This window comes from Plecotus auritus (genome assembly GCF_963455305.1).
Source record: "Plecotus auritus genome assembly, chromosome: 9".
In the NCBI taxonomy this organism is placed as follows: Eukaryota; Metazoa; Chordata; class Mammalia; order Chiroptera; family Vespertilionidae; genus Plecotus; species Plecotus auritus.
Window position 1 is genome coordinate 116,663,800 of NC_137783.1, and position 17,172 is coordinate 116,680,971.

General features: G+C 43.9%; 1 protein-coding gene across 5 annotated transcripts in view; it reads right to left on the minus strand.

Moving 5' to 3' along the window:
* DENND2B (DENN domain containing 2B) overlaps positions 1-17,172 on the minus strand; it is a 192,200-nt gene that overhangs the window by 36,922 nt on the left and 138,106 nt on the right. For all 5 annotated transcript variants that reach the window (XM_080688683.1, XM_080688685.1, XM_080688684.1 and 2 more), the window contains one exon: positions 13,565-13,669. In XM_080688683.1, coding sequence (XP_080544809.1) covers positions 13,565-13,669 — 105 coding nt within the window. The remainder of the gene's footprint in view (positions 1-13,564; positions 13,670-17,172) is intronic.

A 17,172-nucleotide genomic window follows, 5' to 3' on the forward strand; every position in this document is an offset into this window, starting at 1 on the left:
AGATTAATTCATTTAATCTTCATGAAAATTCTATAGTGTTATTATCACTTATTATTATCCTCATGTTACAAATGAAAAACACTAAGGCATAGAAAGACTATCTCATTCAAGATCATTCAGCTGGTAGGTGATGAAGCCACGACACGAACTCACACTACACTAAGCTGCCTCTCTAAAGAGGAAGCAATGGCCCCTGCCACCTTCATGAACCATCCAGGCCCCCAGATGGAGCTCAGCAGACACTCGCACAGCAGTGGGCAGAACCCTGTCCTGAATGTAGCATTTGTAAGTATCAGAGGATCTCTTGGTCTTCCCTACTAGACCATGATTTCTTCCAGGTGGAGGAGCCCATACTTAGTATCTGGAAGGTACTCAGTGAATGATAAACAAATAAAGGAAAAAGTAAAGGTGGCTCTGACCGGTGTGGCTCAGTTGGTTGGGCGTCGTCCCATGCACCAAAAGGTTGCTGGTTTGATTCTCAGTCAGGGCACATGCCTGGGTGGTAGACTCATACCTCAGTAGGGGGCGTGCGGGAGGCAGCCGTTCCTTGTCCAAGGCAGCCAATTGATGTTTTGCTCTCACATCGATGTTTCTCTCTCTCCCTCTCTCTTCCTCTCTCTCTAAAAATCAATAAAAAAATTTTTTCAAAAAAGGTAAAGGTAAGCTTATCAAAGAGAACCATGAGCATACTTCCTTTTTGGCATACTTTTCTAGTTGTCCACTTGGGTAATCATTGTCAACTTTTGGAATTCTTTCCAAACAGTCTTCGTTCAAAGCCAGCGGGGTTTTGCTAGTACTGCAAGCTCCAAAAGCCCACCTGACCCTAATGCCATGACCCTTGAAGCTGGGCGGTCCAGCCTCCCAGGCTCGAGTGCCATGCCAGCCAAAGGACAGCAGCCAGCTGCCCCTGAGCCAGGCTGCTGTCACTGCTTGCTCATACACAGAAAACTGGAGCTTGAGTGAGTCAGGGATTGGCCAACAATTCCCTGTTGGGTCATAGCCTCTGGCTGCCCCCGATCAACAGGAAACCTCAACATGCTCAAGTTGTTTTTAAAAGGGCAAGTCAAACAAGAGCCATCCCACGTGTACATGGGCACAGCTGAGAGAAATTCGGTGCCTAGCCAAGCTGATGACCAAAGAGACTCCACTCAGCAAGGAGGTGTGAACAGAATAAGCCTCAGGCTCCCTAGAGTAGGGAGCTGCAGGGCAATGTGCCAGACTTGAGCCTGGGGAGATCCCAACCTCCTCACAATGAGAGAAGCCTTAGGTCCCTCACTTATTCTACAGAACCATGGTTGCAAAGGTCATCAGTCCAGCCCTATAAGCCAATGAGTGTCTGGGCGACACAAAAGGACTCTATGTTCCAGTTAACCTCAGTTCGAGAAGATGCCTTTAATAAAGGATAACTTTATCCTTTGTTTTTTCATCCAACAAATATTTAGTGATCACATACTATGTGCCAGCCCCTGCTCTTGGAGCTAGATACAAGAATAAAAAAGAGACAAAAATTCATGTCCAAGTGAAGCTTCAAGTCTAGTGGGAGATGACAGGCACCTAATGAGACTCAGAATCTCTTAGGAAGCCTTTTCAGATTACGTATGGTCATCTCTCCAGACATGTTGACATAGGCTCCCTTAGGGGTATGTCTGTTCAAACCCCAAGATAAGAATTCGCCAGTCCATAAAGCTACTGTTATTTATGGGAAGGTGAGGCGGCAGAAAAAATGGTGATGACCTCTGGTCTGTCTAATTCCAGCATGCTCTCAGAAAGAATCATTCTTTTTTTTTTTTTAATATATATTTTATTGATATTTCACAGAGAGGAAGGGAGAGAGATAGAGAGCTAGAAACATCGATGAGAGAGAAACATCGATCAGCTGCCTCCTGCACACCTCCCACTGGGGATGTGCCCGCAACCAAGGTACATGCCCTTGACCGGAATCGAACCTGGGACGCTTCAGTCCACAGGCCGACGCTCTATCCACTGAGCCAAACCGGTTTCGGCAGAAAGAATCATTCTTAACTTCCCATGGTAGTTTTCAGCATGGAGAAATCCCAAGTTAAGAAATTCTCTCAATGCTAGCCTGCTTTAACTGAGGTTTCGTTTCTCTCCTGTCATGAAGGATAAAACAGAGAAGAGACTGGCCTTTTCCTTTAAAGGTCCTGGTCCCTGCTGATCCGGGGCCCAGAGCTGCACATGCTCCTTGCCCAGCCTCCCCACACAGCCATTCACCACATAGAAGGCAGCATTCACTCACTCCAAGGTCCTAGGGATGAATTTGTCAGCAATGGAGATAAGGCCCTGCCCTTCCCTCCATGTTTCTGATTCTACCCCTTATCAAGAATGTGAGCATGGGCAAAGCCACTCCCTCTCTCTGAGCCTCCGGTTTCAATTTCTCAAAATCGGGCTAACTACATCCCTGGGTTGTCATAATGGGCAAATGAGGCTTTGGATGTGAAACGCTGTCATACACTGTAAATCACTTGGACATATTGAGTTTTTCATCAGGTTACACTAGGCCAATTGTTCTCAGCAGAGGGTAAGTACATCATGGCCTTTGACAAGTTACTGACTTTGAGCAAACAACCTAATCTCTCTAAACCTTAGTTTCTTTATCTGTCAAACGGAGGCTAAAAGAACATATCTCAGAGGATTGTTGTAAGGAATAGAGACAACACACGTCAAGTGTTGGATCAGTGGCTAACACACAGCACTCAATCTTCGCTTGGTAATTACTAATATTAACAAGGAGCTGACTATTCAGAATAATCGCTTGGCAAACTTTGTCAAGCAGCGTACCTCTCTGTCCTTAGATTCTAACTATTCAGGGTGGGAGGGGAAGGGAATGAACTAAATATAGCCATAAACTCTTTGCAGCTCATGCTAACAAAAGGAGGAATCTGTTTTCCTGCCCTTTGAATCTAGACTGATCTTGTGATTTGCTTTGACCAATAGGATGTGGTGGAAATTAAACTGTCCGAGTTCCAAACCTGAGGTCTCAAGTGGTCTTGCAGGTTCCCCCTTCACACGCTTGGCATGCTGCCCGGAGACTGTCACGTAAGGAGGCCCAGCTAGCCTTTTAGAGGATGAGAGGCCACGTGGAGCATAATCAAGGTAACTCAGCCAACAGTCAGCCACCATGTGAGCCGGACACATGAGTGAGGTCATCTTGGACCCAAATGAACCCAGCTAGAGTGAGCCCAAGGGAAACCTAGAGAGGAACTGCCCAGTGAATGCACAGAAATGTGAGAAAAAAAATCAATTGTTTTAAGCCACTATGTTTTAGGGTGGTTTGCTACAATGCAATAGTAAAATGACGCAGGTGGGAGAGGCCAGGCTTATGTATAATTGGCCTTCCCCACCCCCAGGCCTCCCTCGGCCACGTCCCATCCAAGCTTGGGCTGAGTGTCTTTTCACATGGTCTCATCCCTAGGCTCTTTATTCTTCCTTCGCCCCTGATTCTTACTGCTGCATGTATTTCCAACTCATTCCACACAGGAAAGGAGAGGTCCACATTTGTTCTTTTTTCAAGTATCTGGATCCAGCTCCCTCCCCCAAAACACTGACCTACTTGATGACTAAACCATATCAATTCTATATCCTCACGTCTCTCAGATCTGCCCCCACCTCCCCACCCCCACTGCTCCTGCTACTTCCTTGGTTCAGATCTTATCTCTCACCAAGACTATTAAAACAGTCTCTTAAATTCCCTCTCCGCCTTCGATCTTAACCCAGTTCAAGTCCATCCTCTCATCTTCTGACATTTTTATAAAATGCAAAGCTCAACATGCTTGCAACTCCCCATTCTCAATAGAATGAAATGCAAATTCACTGGCATGGATGGCGAGGGCCCCCTTGATCTGGTCACCACCTGTTTTTCCTTTGTCATCTCTTACTGTCTTTTCCTCAATACAAACCTGCGTCCCACCCTTAGCCACATCAAACTCCTTGCTTTTCACACCTCCAGGCCTCCACACATTCTGTTTCCTTTGCCTGGAATGATGGCCTGTCCACTGCACATCTCTGTAGTTCCTCCATGGCCTCTCTCTTGACGCTACCCCACTCACCCAGGTGGAGATGGACAATTGTTGATGCCTCCACTGTGCCTGGAAAAATGTCTATTATGGGACTTGTAACAGTTCATTGTTTCCTCACCTGCCTCCCTTACTAGGCAGTGTCTTGTTAATTTTGATATCCCCTGTTTTTTGCACTGCAGGTACGATTCAGTAGGAATTAATTATTTGTGTTGAATGACTAAATGAATGAATAAAAACAAATGGTTAAAGCCTGCCTGCCTAAGGCACTGTTCCCAGGCTTCCTAGCCCCCTTCTTTATACCATGTGACCTGAAGAACAACACAGGAAAGTACACAAAGCATTGAGAGCAGCCCAGTGTGGCCATCAGTCCCCAAAGCCATCTCCAGTAAGCGGAAACCATAGACTGGACCAAGAGTCTAGAGACCTGGGTTCTCCTCTGGTCCTGGTTCCATTATTTCCTGGGGGTGTTCACGGGCAAGTCACCTAAAAATTCTCTGAGCCTCAGGTTCTGTATCTATAAATCAGGGGGAAAAACACTTGCTCTTTTTAAAAAATATATTTTTATTGATTTCAGAGAGGAAGGGAGGGGGAGAGAGAGATAGAAACATCAATGATGAGAGAGAATCATTGATCGGCTGCCTCCTGCACATCCCACACTGGGCATCGAGCCCACAACCGGGGCATCAAACTGTCACCTCCTGGTTCATAGGTCAACGCTCAACCACTGAGCCATGCCAGCTGGGCTTTTTGTTTTTTGTTTTTAAAGCACTTGCTCTGAGTATCCTGATATATTAGCCGGGTATGTAAATTTTAAAAGTGTCTGGGCACTGTAAATAATTGCAGGAAAGTAGAAGAAATATGAGAGAAAAGTACAAAGAGGCTAAAAGACACCTAAGACTCCACTCTTATCATTTCTCCCCTTCTTTATTTTGAAATCCCAGAACTTGCCGCTAGGGAGGCAGAAATTGTGGAACTGGGCACTCATGCCTTGCCAGCAGGCAGCCAGTCATGCTGCTCAGCGCAGGCGTGGATGCCAACACTGCAGTACACGTCTGGCCAAAACCAACACTGCAGGAGGGAGCAAGACAAACAGATGAAAGAAATGAAGAGAGAAGAAAGGGGGGAGAATGTAAAGGAAATTTAAAAGAAACAGAGGAGCATGAACACACAGAGACAAATGCATAAGGTAAGTGGGTAGATAGAAAGAATATGAACTAAGGTCAGAAAAACAAATTTGTTTCATGTGTGTGCATGCATAAACAGAAAGTGAGAGTACTGTTTCACAAGAACATGACTCAACCCTTGGGTTAGTTACCTGGGCCATTGTCAAGTAACATAGCAGGAAGCATTTATGTCAAGGGATGCCCCATCTATTGTCAAGTGCTTTTTGGAGGAAAGGCTATCGTTAGTCCTTGATGACAAGACAGTTCCGAACTCAGCATGTTCTGGCCACAGGGATTCTGAAAGTGTCAGTATCAGGAAGAGGACCAAGTTGGGGTCAGCTGGGGAAGGTTCTGGGGAGTCCAGGAACAAGCCCGGGGGCATCAGGATGGGCTGTGGATGCCATAAAGTGAGTCTGTTTGCAGGTTAAGGTTACACAGGCCCAGCTTCCAATGTGCTTAGTCCCTACTAAGCAGGTGTCTAGCTTGCTTCCAAATGAAAGTCCTGGGAGTTGGCCATTCACCATCCTAGGCTGCTCAACTAAGGTGGGTCCTATTGGCCCAACGGGCAGCAGCATCCTCCCACCATTCACTGGCTGCCCCAACTTTGGAGAGGGCATTCCCACAGGAGAAAAGGGAGGAAGGCTGCCTGAGTCCCACGAGTAAGCCCGAAGTTTGTTCCCCAGGCCAGAGCAGAGGCTCAGCTCTGTAACTCCCCGTGACATCCCACTCTGGGACAGTCCCAATTCAAAGCCAAAGGATGGGGTGACACAACCTCCACCTTCCTGCTCCCAGAGTAACCTCATCTCAAATGGTGGATGGCCGCAATAGGGTCCAGGACAGCGTCACCCTGCAAGTGGGGCTACATCTGGGCCACAACATACAGACTCATGAGGTCAGTCGCAGCTGTTAGGGTAAGTAGAATGGTAGCTAACTAGGATCAGAGTAGAAACTGAGTCACCTTTTCACCTCCAGAAAGCTCATCTAAGAATCCACCAAAGCCTTCCCTGCCTGCCCCCAAGGGAAGCGCAAAGAGGATGGGTGGGTGAGCTCTTCTCTGGGTGAGAACCCCAAGTCCTCCAAGAAATAGCAACAATCAACGTAAAGAATTTACCGTCTCGGATGCAGGCCAACCATGATGCCTTATAGGAACATCCCAATGCCCTAGTCCAGTAAAGACGGGACTACTGTATACAGCAGAACCAGGCACTAGGCAAAGCCAAGAGTGGGAGTTCCAGGAAAGCATGATAAAGACACTGGTGATGGTTTTAAAACATGGTCCCCAAGTTCCTTGACACATCTCCTGTCTCTGGAATCCAGGCCCTGTGACGATCTGGCCAATAGAATAGAGCAGAAATGAATCTGTGCCACTCTTCAGCCCCAGACCTCAAGTAACCAGCAGCTTCTGCTTCCCGTCTGCCCTGCTATGAGGAAGCCCAGGCCATGTGGGGAGGGCACATGCAGGTATTCTGACAACAGCTCTGAAGAGTCTTAGAGGCCTTGTTTTCACAAGGGATCTGCAAAGCCCTTCACCCCTTAGAAAGCCTTTGTCTGTGAGAGTCTATGAGGCAACACTTCAAATATTTTTTTAGGTCTTGACAAAGGATCTTTCGTTCCCACTCTAGATTTTTAAAGAAGATTTATTGAGGGATAATTAAAGCACAATAAACTGTGCAATTTAAAGTGTACAGTGTGATGAGTTCACACACACACAAATATACTCACACTATAAAACTGTCACATAATCTGGAAGCTACTTCTTTTTCTTTTTTTTAATTACAAAATACTTTCAGTATTATTTTGTACTAGTTTCAGGTGTACAGCATAGTGGTTAGGCAATCATATACTTTACAGTGTTCCCCCTGATATTACCAGTACCCACCTGGCTCCACATATAGTTATTACAATATTATTGACTATATTCCCTATGCTGTACTTTACATCCCTGTGACTATTTTGTAACTGCCAATTTGTTCTTCTTAATCCCTTCACCTCTTTCACTCAATTCCCCAACCTCCCTCCCTTCTGGCAACCACCTGTTGCTCTCTGTGTCTGTGAGTCTGTTTCAATTTTGTCTGTTCGTTCATTTTGTTCTTTCTATTCCACATATAAGTGAAATCATATGATATTTGTCTTTCTCTGACTAACTTTTCTTTGTTGCAAATGGCAAGTGTTTTGTTTTGGTTTTTTTTTTACATAGAAGTCATTTCTTAATCTGAGAATTCTTTCCTGTGTAGAGAGAACATGAATGAAATAAGTTTTATTTTCTAATCCAGAAAGCCCTTTCTCATTTATATTTCCTTTAAATTTTGTTTGAAAACAGAACAGTTCCCTGTTTTTAGCTCATTTCTTTTCTCTTTTACTGCTGGCAGCTAGAATAAGTGTGTAAGTCCTCACATCAACAAGAACAGCCCTCAGGATCTGCACACACTAAGAAAGACTGTACCCAGAGTCGCCTGGGTGCCTGGAATGGATTTAGAGAACAAGATCCTAGATGCAAGCTGATGCCACTAACAGGGTGAGACTTGGGATCTTAAGGAGAGAGTGAGTGTATTCTGCATTTGGGAAGGATGTGAATTTTTGTGACCAGAGAGCAGACTTGTGGCAGACAGCGAGCACAACATATTCCATCTCACATGCCCTTCTCAGTGATGCTGATACTCCTCTCATCAAGTAGGAACTACTGTCCGTCTCCTCGTGTGATTTACAATAAATATATACCCCATTTCTGGCACAGAGCTCCTTGTAATTTCCTAAGCCTTACATAGGACCTAAGGGGTGACAGAGATAAAGGTATCTTTTGTTATATTGAGGTGGCTTTTGGAACCCCCTCTAAGGTTGGGAGCTGATTTTCAGGAGAACCAACCTTGTGATGGGAGGGTTGAAACTTTCAGTCACACACCCTTATCTCTAGGGAGGAGGGAAGGGCTGGAGGTTGAAGCAATCACCAATGGCAGTGATTTCATCAATCATGCTTAGGTAATCAAGCCTCTGTAGCAACCCCAAAGGATAAGACAGAGAGCTTCAGGTGGGTGAATCAGAATGCTTCCATACCAGCCCAAGCTCCAGGGGGACAGATGTTCTCTGTTTGGGACTTGGCCCTACGTACCACTTCATCTGGTTGTTGATTCCTATCCTTTACTATGTCCTTTGTAATAAACTGGTAATCTAGTGAGCAAACGGTTTTCTGAGTTCTGTCAGCGGCTCTAGAAGATTAAGTCTAAGAAGGGGGAGGGGGGCTTATTGGGAGCCTCTGATTTACAGTCAGTCGGTCAGAAGCACAAGTGACAACTTGGGTTTGTGATAAGCACCTGGAGAGGAAGGCAGTCTTATGGGACTGAGCCCTTAGCCTGTGGAAGCTGATGCTAGATTGTGTCAGAACTGAGTTGAATTGTAGAACACCCAGCCAATGAAGGAGAATTCCTTAGTGGTGTGGGCACACACACATTGTAATGTGGTGGGGCTTTTTACCTTGAACTTAGGGAGACCTGTGTTATTGCCTTAATTAACAGAGTAAAATAGAAAAGACACTATGCAACTCTGAGGCTAGGTCACTAAAAGGCCATACATTTCTGACTTGTTCTCTTGAGAAGCTCACTTGTAGAAACCTGATGTCATGCTGTGAAAGCAGCAGCCAAATGCAGAGCCACACGTAGGTGCTCCCCAGCTGAGGTCCCACCTGACTGCCAGCATCCACAGTCAGAGCTGTAAGTGAACAAGCCTTCGGATATTCCAGCCCCTTTAGCCACGGGTCACCCCCACCTTCAAACCACCCCAACTGATGCTCCAAGAAACAGAGATGAGCCTTCCCTAATGTCCCTACCCAAACTGCAATTTATAGCAAAATAAATGACTGTTTTAAGCCACTAACACAATGTCTTAAGGCACTAGTGTTTAAGCCACCCTTAGTTTAGGGATGTTTGTTATGCAACAGTAAATAACCAACTAATACTGATGACATCATGCTGGGATTATTAAGAAGCAACTTTGGAAACAAGGAAACTAAGGCCACGAGTCCTCCTGAGGGATGGTCTGCCATGGCCAGGACAGGCTCTGCAATACTACCTTCTACCCACAGTCACTATTCTCAGGAGATTTATTTTCCCTGTAAGCTCTTACCCTCTTCCTGAAATCGAAGGCACAGGGTTCAAATCTGTACCCACTTTGGCAATGGGATCTCAAGACCTCTCTGGACTTCACCATATCACCAACTAAGGCCTCCTTTGCACAGAAACCGGCACATGTAAGTTGAAATTATGGTTCCACTGTCAATTAGCTATGTGGGCTTTAACTTCCTCATATGTAACATCAAGCAACTGGGCCCAAAGAATCCCAAGATTCCCCTCCAACTCTAACATTCCAAAAGAGTATTACTGTGCTTGCAAGGAGGTCCAGTTGTGTTGGGAAATGAGACCCACACAGACACCCACTATATGAGCCCCTATTTGATAAGTGCCATTTGCACACTCCAATCTGAGGGCTCTAGGAGCGAATTCCGAGGGAGAGGAATCCTTCCTAACTGGGAGATCAGGAAAAGCGCTGGGAGGGACAGAACTAACATCGTTTGCATCCAGACTGGCAGGAATGTAAGGTTTGCATTAGAGAGCAGTAAGAAAGGTAGGAAGAAAGACCAGAGCTTCTCGTGAAAGCCACACAAGCCAGGCCAAGTTCCACCGTATCATGGACAACAGTAGTTTCTGAGCAGGGAGCTTCCAATAATGTTTACAGGGAGGTGAATGGAGTGTTAAAAATTAACAGAAGAATCAAGCAAGCTAGCCTTAAGTTCTTCCTCCCATTAGCTTTGTATCCTTGGGGAGTACCTTCTCTTCTCTGCATCTGTTTCCCAATCTATAACATGGGTAGATTAGATTGAATGAACTCTAAGGTTCCTTTTCAACTCTGCCTTTCTTAACATCTATGGACTGAATGGAAAGGGAGTTCAAAGTTAACAAGACCCATTAGGAAGGTACTACGAGGACTCAGAATCAGAACAGTAGTAGCCTTTGCTGGAAGTTGCAATGACCCAGGTGCTGGAGTTTCACAGTGAAGAAGCTGTTCAGGAACTCAGCAGGCATCACAAGTCTTCTGAGAGCAGCGCCTGCAGCCTGCCAGGTCTTACTAGTACAGCACATGTGAAATCTCCTGAGAGCAACTGGCAAAGTTCACACCAGCTAGGTGGCTGAATTCGCTATAAACATAACCCTTCCTTGTTTGCAAGGCACCAAGCTGCTTCCAGTCCACCCCAGCTCATCAGCACCAACATCAGAAAGCCTGACCTCTGGAATTCAGAGGAGCTTTGAGAATACCCCCTCAAATTGGATGCAACCAAATCTTCTGAGCTGGAGTAGGAACAGCTGTAGGGAGGGCGTATCCTCAACTAAGGGTGAATTCTCATCAACAAAGAGAAAGGGAACAGAGCAAAGAACAAAACTTTGGTGGTCAAATGAAAAGGCTTAGTTAGAGTTCCATCTCCTTCGTATATATCTTGCCAAATCAAGACTGAGCTTACAACGGAAAAGAAAGAATATAAATTAGCAAAACACCCGTAAAAACCTAATAATGGAATGGAATTCATGACCTTTAACCCATGTTGGCTTAGTTGTAGCACCAGGTGAAGTCGGATTCAAATTAAGGACACAGCCTTGCAAATACATATATTGACTTTCCACAGGGTCCCATCAGCCTTACACCAGCTTCCCATGTCCCAGAGGACACTCTGTCCCCAAATCTAGATATAAATGCCTATGAGTACACTGGGTTCCTCTGCTTCCATGTGCATGATGCAGAGGTCCCCAAGGCAGCCAGGGAGTCAAAGGCACAGCTTTCCAAGGCCCTAGGACCCCTGCACTCCCCAATCAAAGTTTCTGTCAGTCACACCAGGGAGTCTTTTCCTGGGCTGGCAATGATAAAAGGGCCCCAGGTTACTGAAAGGTCGACCTAAGAAATTCAGGTGCCAAGGTCACCAATCCAAGCTGTAAATTCTTTAAGGAAAGAGAATGAATTGTCCCTCTTTGTCCCCTATTGTCTACCACAGAGCCTGGCACATAGGAGGAAAGCCCTTGGGGTTCACTGGCAACGACTTCCTCAATGAACTGGTGACTTACTGCCCTACAGCCCAAAGAACACCCCCCCCCCCCAGAGGCTGGGGGTGAAGGCAGCCAGAGAAACCATCAGATGGCAATTTCAAAATGACACCTCCAGTCCAGCAGCAACTTCTGAGAGAAGTGTGTAACTAGCCACAGCGGCCTGTGACTCCACGCCAGAAGCCTTAAGGAAGCGGAAACGCTACAGAAGGAAGGAAGGAAGGAAGGAAAGGAAGACTTAGAAGGGAGGCTGGAAAATGCTTTTTTTAGGCACATCAGAGGCTCAGATATTTACAAACACCACCCATCTTGTTATGACGGCAAGCATGTGGGAAGCTAAAGAAAAAGCAGTTTCTAAAAATGTTTAAAACACGTAGATATACATTCCACATAGAAACTGGGGAACCATCAGCAGTCCTGATTCTGCTTTGTGACTGATATAAACAATGCATCTACCCCTCCACATTGTGGAAATTAGAAGAAAAAATGAACAGGGCTACTGGGTCTGGTAATTTCTAATTCAGGTTCTAAATATACTATTTCTTCAAAAATTAATAATAAAACCATACAATCACATATAATGTTTATTTCACCTCTACAGTCTCTCATTATGAGAACAGTAGTTACTTCCCAGTCTCCATCTGCCACCAGACTGGTGAGAACCCAGCAAAGTGGTTCCCCCAAAAATAGACAATGGGAGACGAAGACTCTGAGCTCTATACCTGTTCCTCCTTGACCACAACATGCCCTGGGAGAAGTCAGTTTTTCTATCTGTTTTACCCAAGAAGTTGATGGATCCTGTCATTCTCAGCCTTTCCCAGTTCAGCATGCAAGCAACTCTAGTCTAGGTTGGAAAGGGTGCATGGGCAGAAGGCAGGGTGTTCTTATTGGTCTTGTTGCCACAGAGTGAATATTCAATTTGTTTGTCTAAGTATCAAGCTCTTAGGTACTTAACAAGTCAGAACCTGCCAGTCTCCATTGGTTGGCACAGCCCACCCAGACCATTTCCACTGGGACCAAACCCTACATGTGTGGTGTAGGGAACTCCTCCTGCCTCATCCATGCCAGTGACTCCCCAGGGGCTATATCCTGCACCCCATTCCACAGACCATATCTGGACTCCAGCTCTAAATGAATCAAACGTCTATCACCACCTCTAGCCAGATCTGAGGGTGTTGCACCCCACTGGAATCAGCCTGGCACTGCACAGCCCAGACAGGAACAGCCCTAGCCCACCCTAAGCTGAGATCCTTCTCACAGCTAGGTGTCCATTCTAGTGGCGGAGGTACCAAAAGCCAAATCTGCCTACCTGAGATTCAGCAGAAGAGACTATGAAAGGTGCGTGGCTTTAATAAAGGAGCCCCGAGTTTCTTCTAGGACATCAGCATCCAGCCTTAGCCAACAACTGAGCAGCCCTGGCGAGTGCTGGACATCTACCTGCCAGCTCTGGAAGCTTTTATTCTATCACAGGGAGGGACCTAACCTTTACTGAGCAGCTTTGTGCCAGACACTACGCTAAACACTGACATACATTATGTCAGTCCCCACAGCACCTCTGTGACATAAGTACTATTATTATTTTACAGAGGAGTAACCAAGATTTTAGAGGGCATAAGAAAATACCCTGCAATCTCACATTTTGGAAAGTAGTTAAAGCTTGGATTTAAAGTCAGTTCTATGAGTCCAAAATCGTGGTTTTGCTATGGTCCAACATTCCCACTTTTAAAAAGAAGACAAAACCAACAAAGTAGATTATAGGTTCCGCTGACTAAAATTCCCAAAGCTGCTTTGTCTGCAGCCCAGCCTAAATTCTTGTAGACCTAGACTTCTGCTTGAACTTGTGCTAATGTGCATAATTGCCTCCCCCTGTCTCCTATTGTGGTCAGACTCCCTCGCTATAGCACAGCCCAGCTCAGGGGTAGCCCCCAGCTGTCCCCACTTTGGGAAAAAGATCCATCCAGAAGAACACCAGCTGCTGCTTGCTGGCTCCGTTCCTGGAGCTCGAGGCTCCTCCAACAGCACAAAGCAAAGTTTGTTTCACGGTCCCTGTTTGCTCTCTCCTACGGAGACTTACAGAACTAGAAAATAACACATTCATTAGAGATTACTTTTGCTTCATGGTCAGCATGAGCTGGGCCCAGACTACTTACCTGGAGACTGTCAGAGTCATGAGGTTAATCACTTACATTTGGGCAAGGATCCTACCCAGGACCCAGGCCATTTGGCTGGCCCTTGATAACCCCTCCAGTGAGCCCCATTTCCCCAGCAATGCTCCCCTACTCACCTGCTCAGAGTCCCCCGAGGCGCCTTAGTGCCTCCAGCTCCGTGGGTGATGCTGGAATTCTTGTTGGCAGTCATGGTCATTTCGGCTCTCTGCAGACCCAGGGCCCTGCAAAGACACGGCCTTAAGCCAGGTTTCCACAGGCAGCGAAAGCACCTCAGACGTTTCCAGATGACCTTCAGCACTGCCAGGAGGGTTTCTGTGGCGGGTGGTAGGAACCACTTTCCCACATATGTTTAATTCCACATGTTATAGCTTAGGAGCCTCAAAGGACCCCCGATCTGGGTTGGGAAAAAAGTCTAACAGACAACAGTTCACAGAAAATGATAAAAAAAAAAAAAAACTCCATCTCCATCCTACCTCTTCCCATTTAAGTTAGTTTCCCAAATTCCTAGCATGCCATACAGCATTTATAAATTTTGCCATATTGGTCTACCTCCTGAACAACTACTTATCCAATATTTTTCTTGAATCAACTAAAAATTTACTTGCTTTTCTCAAAATGTTCTAAATAATGAATCATTCATTCAACAAATATGTACTGAGTACCCATGTCCTAGGCACTGCTATCCAGCAAAGAAAGAAAGAAAGCCTCTTCCCTCACAGAGCTTACTCACATCCTGGTGGGGAGAAACAGACGATGAGCATGCACGTGTGACAGGTGTGTGGCACATAACTGTACATTTCTACATAATATGAAGGAAAAAATGAAGCAAGACAGAGGGAGAGTAAAAAAGGTCTGTCCTTTTCAATAGGATGTTCAGGTAAGAATATTCTGATAAAGTGACATTTGCGCCAACACCATAAAATAATAAGCTATAGTATTTTTTCCTAATACTCATTAGAATAAAATTAACATACATTTAGGTATTTAAGTACTTACAAAATGAAAATTGTCCATTCATGTACATATACAGTTACCTAATATATTTAGGGAATATTATTTTATGCTAAAATAATGAAAGGAAGAAAAAGGTTAAAATTTAAGGGTACATCCAGATTAGAAAGGAAGAAGTAAAATTATATCTTATTTGCAGATGGTATGATTTTGTATGTAGAGAATCCTAAGAATTCCTCTAAAAAACTCTTAAGCTAATATATAAAGTTAAGCAAGTTTGCAAGATACAGAGTAATATTTTTTTTCAGAGTAATATTTTAAAAAATCAATTTGATGTCTACACACTAGCAGTGAACAATAGGAAAATAAACACCAGGAAAAACAATAGCAGCAAAAAGGATAACATACTTAAAAATAAATTTAAAAGAAGTGCAAAACTTGTACACTACAAACTACTGAACATCATTAAAATTAAATAACACATACATAAATAGAAAGACATAACATGTTCCTGAATTTAAAAACTCAAATTGTTAAGTTAGTAACATTCAGCAAAGTGATCTAAAGATTGAACAGAATACTCAGCAATTGCAGAAACTGACAAGGCGACCCTAAAATCTCATGGCAATGTAAGCAACTGAGAGCAGCCAAAATAATCTTGAAGAAGAATAAAGTTGGAGGACTCACTCAGACTTGTTAATTTCAAAACATACTACAAAGTCAGAGCAATCAAGACAGTGTGTATAGGCACAAGAACAGAAACAGATCAATGGAATAGAGTTGAGAGTCTAGAAATAAACCCATACATTTATGGTCAACTGATTTTCAACCAGTTGACCATAGGATGCCAAGGCAATTCAACAGGGAAAGAGGCTTTTCAACAAATGGTGCTAGGATATTCATCTGTGCAAGAATAAAGTAGGACCCTTACCTCATCCATTCAAAACAATTAAGTGAAAATGGATCACAGACCCAACTATAAGAATTAAAACCACAAAAGCAATGCCTAGAAGAAAATATGGAGGTAAATCTTGTAACACTCGGTTAGGCAATGGTTTCTTCGCTGTGATACCAAAAGCACAAGCAACAACAACAACAATAAAAAAGACATAAACTGATTTATATCAAAATTTAAAAAAACACCTTTGTGCTGTTAGAAATACCATAAGAAAGTAAAAAGACACCCATAGAATGGGAGAAATTATTTGCAAATCATATATTTGCTAAGGAACTTGAATCTAGAACATATAAAGAACTCTTACAACCTGACAGAAATACAAATAACTCAATTAAAAAGCAGATAAAGGATTTGAATAGACATTTCTCCAGAGAAATAAAATTGGCCAATAAGCACATGAAACAATGTTCAATATACTGAACATTGGGAAATACAAATCAAAACTACAACGAGGAATTACTTCACACGCACTAGGATGACTGTAATAAAAAGACAGATAAAAACTAGTACTAGTGAGGCTGTGGAGAAACTGGAACCTTTATTCAAAATGTGCAGCCACTTTGGAAGTTCCTCAAAAAATTAAACACAGTTACCATAAGACCATCACCATCCACTCTTAGGGATATACCCAAGAGAAATAAAAACATTATGTCCAGACAAATACTTGTACACTGATGTTCATAACAGCATTATTCATAATAGCTAAAAAGTAGAAACAGCCCTAACCGGTTTGGCTCAGTGGATAGAGCGTCAGCCTGAGAACTGAGGGGTCCCGGGTTCGATTCTGGTCAAGGGCATGTACCTTGGTTGCGGGCACATCCCCAGTAGGGGGTGTGCAGGAGGCAGCTGATCGATGTTTCTCTCTCATCGATGTTTCTGGCTCTCTATCCCTCTCCCTTCCTCTCTGTAAAAAATCAATAAAATATATTAAAAAAAAAAAAAGTAGAAACAACGCAATGACCACCAACAGATCAATGCATAAACAAAATGTGGTATACACATATGATGGAATATTATTCACACATAAAAAGGAATAAAGTGCATTGATACATTATACATTCTATAATATGGGTAATCCCTAATGCCATTTTTTTTAAATGTCCAGAATAGGGCAAATCTATAGAGACAGACAGTAAATCAGTGGTTGCTGAGGTTGGATTGAGGGTAGAAGAATGAGGAGTGACTAAATGAGCATGGGAGTTTCTTTTTGGGGTGAAAAAATGTTCTAGAATTAGATAATGGTGATGGTTGCACAATTCTGTAAGTATATTAAAAACAACTGAACTATACACTTTAGGGGAGTAAATTTTATAGTAGGTAAATATCTCAATTTAGATGTCAAAATTAAACTTAAGGGCAAAAAAATAACCTATTTTAAGTGCCTTGGAGAGTGGCTGTGAGACAACCACAGTGAATGAGCAGTCTGGCCTGGGCTGACACCACCTTCACACAAGCTGAACAATTCAGGAGCAGTCGTTCTCTTACTCTGATGGGCATTCTCATCACATTGACCAAAATCAAGTATATTTAAATGTGAGAGTTAAACGTATTTATTTATGGTCACTAATGGCCTTAATCCCAGAAGCCATCTATTTATTACCTTGGTGCAAATAAGTGGGGGTCTTGATGATTAAAATAAGCCAGACCTTAATTCTTTATATCATTTATACTTCTTTCCTAATTTCAACATGAAATGCTCTACCTCTAATTTCTTTAATGTCACAGAAGCTGTCAGGGTTGTGGTTTTGATGATGGTGGGAGTGGGTGGAGTGGGAGCTAGAAAGGAAAGGGAGGAAGCAGCCAGCAGGAATAAGG